Source organism: Arachis duranensis, chromosome 9 (assembly GCF_000817695.3).
Source record: "Arachis duranensis cultivar V14167 chromosome 9, aradu.V14167.gnm2.J7QH, whole genome shotgun sequence".
NCBI classification, from domain to species: domain Eukaryota; kingdom Viridiplantae; phylum Streptophyta; class Magnoliopsida; order Fabales; family Fabaceae; genus Arachis; species Arachis duranensis.
Window position 1 is genome coordinate 109,190,427 of NC_029780.3, and position 4,321 is coordinate 109,194,747.

The 4,321-nt window shown below is 31.5% G+C and overlaps 1 protein-coding gene across 3 annotated transcripts; it reads right to left on the reverse strand.

The window, feature by feature from the left end:
• Positions 1-1,705: 1,705 nt before the first annotated feature.
• Positions 1,706-3,702, reverse strand: LOC107467103 (uncharacterized). 3 transcript variants are annotated; one of them, XM_016086141.3, is made up of 7 exons: positions 3,258-3,702; positions 2,972-3,096; positions 2,661-2,749; positions 2,488-2,562; positions 2,315-2,425; positions 2,148-2,243; positions 1,706-2,065 (listed from the first exon to the last, which is right to left on the reverse strand). In XM_016086141.3, the coding sequence occupies exons 1-7, from the start codon at positions 3,632-3,634 to the stop codon at positions 1,808-1,810; spliced, it is 1,131 nt and encodes a 376-aa protein (XP_015941627.1). In that variant the 5' UTR covers positions 3,635-3,702; the 3' UTR covers positions 1,706-1,807. The 3 variants fall into 3 exon arrangements, with proteins under 3 accessions (XP_015941627.1, XP_020986838.1, XP_020986840.1); XM_021131179.2 differs by having other exon boundaries at positions 2,972-3,109; positions 3,258-3,407; XM_021131181.2 differs by having other exon boundaries at positions 2,972-3,118; positions 3,258-3,396.
• Between the last annotated feature and the right edge of the window lie 619 nt (positions 3,703-4,321).

Below are 4,321 nucleotides of genomic sequence, written 5' to 3' on the forward strand. Positions count from 1 at the left end.
TTTTTTTTGTTTTGCATAAATGCCCCTCTTCTTGTCCATTTAGACTGTTGAAAAATTACTTCTTTTACTTAACCCATTGAAAATAGTTTTATTTCGAAAGTTATCTGAACAAATACGTGATAATTACTTTTTTATATACATAATATTTTATTATTATTTAAAATTCAAGAAAAAAAATGATAATAAAATATGCAAAAAAATGTTTCGTATGTTAAATTAAATAAATATATAACTAGATTTATTATTATACAATAATAAAAAAAATAATAGACCCTCGAATTTTACAAACGGTATCCGAAATAATTGCCTACTTTGCCATTTCTGTTCTTCTTTTCTAGTTTTTCTCCTAATCCAACCCATTATTTGCCCTAATGTTCTATTTAAGTTTGGCCATTTTCAAGCAGCTTTTTATCTATAATGCTGCATTTGATTTTGAAAACAATATAAGATAAGAAATTAAAAATAAGACAAATGATAAAAACACACAAATTAGTGTTATAGTTTATTTAATAACAAATTAAAACAAATGATAAAAATTTAATTTATTTTTATTTTTTATTTCATTCAAAAAATTTTAAAAAATATATAATAATAAAAAATTAATAAGAATAATAAAATAAAAATAAATTGTGTCTCTTATTAGTGTTTTTATGACTTTTTTGTCGACACAAAATATACTAATTTAGTGTTGAGAAAGTCTCGGAGGCCAGTGATATTTTAAAAGAGCAATGCTAGGGGCCAGCAACAAAATTGCTGGTCCCCTAAACTTTTCCATTTTAAAAAGTTTGCCAATATTTAACCGTCAAAAGAAAACTGAATGATCCCATATTATTGGATTTAATCTCACACCATTAAAAATATTATTGATGACCAATTGATGGTTACAAAATACAAAAGTTGCTAGACACAAGAAGAGTGCTAGAGGCTAATAAATTTTGTGATTTTTAGCCATCAATTAATCATAATTGATGTTTTTAATGGTGTGAGATTTCATCCAATGGTGTGAAATTATTCACTTTTTTTTTATGATTAAGTGCTAACCAAATTTTAATAAAAATGCTGTCCCTGAAATTTCTCCTAAGCACAATATTTCTATTCATATCTCGTCCATCAAATATAATTTTATATTTTTATGTCCTATCTAAATATCTCATACTTATATAAACAAACGCAGACTAACATCCCGGAGCACTTTTGCTGCATAGATTGCATCGGATATTCAGTGTACACGAGTAAATCTTTGGGAGGAAAATAAGGATAGAAAATGCAATCTGTAGGGCACTTTCATCTCTAATTCTTACAAGCTGCACACCCCCTGACTTCAAATCAAATCCAGTCTGAATCTTAGAACAGAAATTCCAATTCTTTCACGTATTTGTATTGAGATGTCACCACCAGCAAAATTAATTTGTACAGGCTATTATTCCAATCAGGAATGGAATTAGTTCCATTTTAGTAAACATGTTTATTTTTTAGGAACGATACATTATTCAAATTGAATCATCGTTTTTTTTCCTTTATATTGCAGCTGAAGCACTGGTTGTTGGTTTTGAACCATCATAGCTAGGATCAAACTTAAAAGCTGCACTGGTGGTTCAACTGACCAAGAGTTTTAAAATCTCAGCTAGTCCTCACATCTTTGTAAAGCTAGTTAGGCTTATAATTGAAGCACATGAATTGGATTAGTCCAACATGGCATGAGAAGTTCTATTTAAAAGTTTCATGTATATACATTTGAACAGTTCATATACACATATATATGATAGGATTTGTGACAAAAAATGTAAGACAAAATAGAATTGTGTTTTTATGTTGTGTGATATATGAATTGATATAAGGCCCATAAGAGAAGACCAATGGCTGTGTCCCTGATTAAACCCTTAACAAGGTCAAGAATCCATTGATAATTGGAATCTCTTGTGCCAACAAGATCTCGAAACCTCAAGTTGCCTGTATCAGATAAGAGTGCGTATATTACACCATTCATGTGCCCTTTTCCAATAACACCCACCACGCTTTTACAATTGTTCACAGCTTTGCTTCGCTTCAATGACCATGCAATATACTACAAACGCCAAAAACCATCAACATCTATATATATACTCATTAGTATTTGTTCACAAATCCAAAGGAATAGAGAATCTTACAACATCTCTTTCATGTATGAGAGGCGGCAATAGTGATGGGTATGCAAAACCTAGTTGCTCATAAAGTTGAAATGTACCATCATCTGAACTTGCTTCCTGCGTGCAACTCTCACAGTTAGTCTTTTGTGAATATTAATTAATAATATATGATGGTTTTGATAAGGAACCTGAAGCTTATTTGCAGAAATGTCAGAAGTAGAAGAAGCTATCCCACCAATAACCGAGGTGACTAAACTTAGTTTCTGACTCCATTTTAAAGCCTTCCATGCTCTCTGTAGCTGCATACATAGTAATTATTATATATCATATTCTATATTGTTGCCTTTATATATGTACGTACTGTTATTTCAATGGGACGATCTCCCAAAACAATCTGTGCACCAACTTGCTCAGAAGCTTTTCGAGCAGCACGGAACTGCATCGGATATGTAGTATTCTAATTAATAAGAATATATATAAAGAAAAAAAAAAGAGGAGATTATACTATAAAGAAGAGCGTTAAAATTAAAACACCTCATCACCAAAAGGGCGGTTAATATCTGAAGAGATCTTGGATGAGAAAGCAGCCAGAAGCAATCTCAATGCCAAAGCAGTCTGACCACCTGATCACAACATTTATCACATAAATAAAATAAAACGATAATATTAAGGAGACAAAAGAAAAAAAACAGATAGAACTTAGCCTTATTTAACATTCATTAATTGTCGCAACAATTAATGAATGTTAAACAAGATAAATTGCTGTTTTTGATTAATTTTCTTTGATTACCAAACATTTTCGAAAATAAAATTATTGTATAATATAAGTTATTATTACTTATTACCCAAGTTTATGCTGCGACCAACAGATCCAAAGAAGCCAGTGCCACTCAAAGAGAACATGTTTGATCTGAACTTGCCTACTTCATCAACGTCATCATCATTGCCAGATGCATACATGATCCCAGCTCTGGAAATTAAATCTGCAACAACTGAGATTAAGGTGTGGATTCAAGATAAACAATGAAATGTTGTTCTTGTCTCATAAATTTATTACTTCAACACATAAATCTCATTTCAGATGTGGACTCAAAGAAGCAGCGTTAGAATAAAAGAAGAATGAACGCTTGCCTGCTTCTACAGAGTTCTACAACCACATTATCTGGTCTGAGACACCGCACCACGCGCTCTACCTCCACGGCGGACCTCTGCGAAACATGGTTGGTTCCGACCAGCCAAATCTCCTCGGGTTCCACGAACTCAGTCCTCCAAGAAGGGACAGGGCCAAACCTCTTCTTCTGCACCAAAACCAAGCTCCCATTCTCAGCCAAGTCAAGCAACTCAGGGTGCCATTCAGCTATGGCTGCTTTCGACTCTTGACCAATCTCTTCCCTGTAATCGAAACTGGCAGGCGGGGCTTTGATCGAAACCTTGCTCAATGCTCTGATTTGAGGTTTTCTTGAGAAGAGTACTGCAGGGAAGCTTGATTTCATAATAATGGAGTCCATAGAATAATATGGTACACACAAATTAAAGGGATGATAGTGTATTATCAAACACAAATGTAACAAACAAACGTCCTACACCTGTACACCACACATTGTTTTTATTCTTTTAATTTGTGGACTATCGTTATCTCCAAAGCGGATGCTTTTGCCTTTCAAATGAGATTCTCCACTAAAATCAACCATTAAAATTCGATATTAATATAAAATACATGTTGTATGAAAAATTAGTATTTGAAAGAAAATATATTCTTTCTATTTTTTTATTTATTAAAAAAAATAAAGTGTGATCTCTCAACTTTAATTCTATAAATGGGATTAGAAATTAATAAGAGAGAGAACAATAAATAATGAGATCAAATACTAGACACTATCCAATTCTTTTTCATTGGAGAGGATCCACTCCCCAAACCATGTGAAATGAACGATGTAAAAATATTATTATATATTTACTCATCAACAAATTAAATGTTAGGTGACCAATAAAATGATTTAATACATAAAAATAAATATTAAATATTAAATTCTAATTTTTAAATTTTAATAATATAAAAATAAAGCATTGAGTTGAAATATTACCCAACATTAATAAAAAATATTAGTCTCCTAACATTTCTTTTCAGTCATTTGTTCCGTTTTTTAATTTTCATATGAGAATATAGTATGTGTTGGATCTTGTTATGAAAAAAG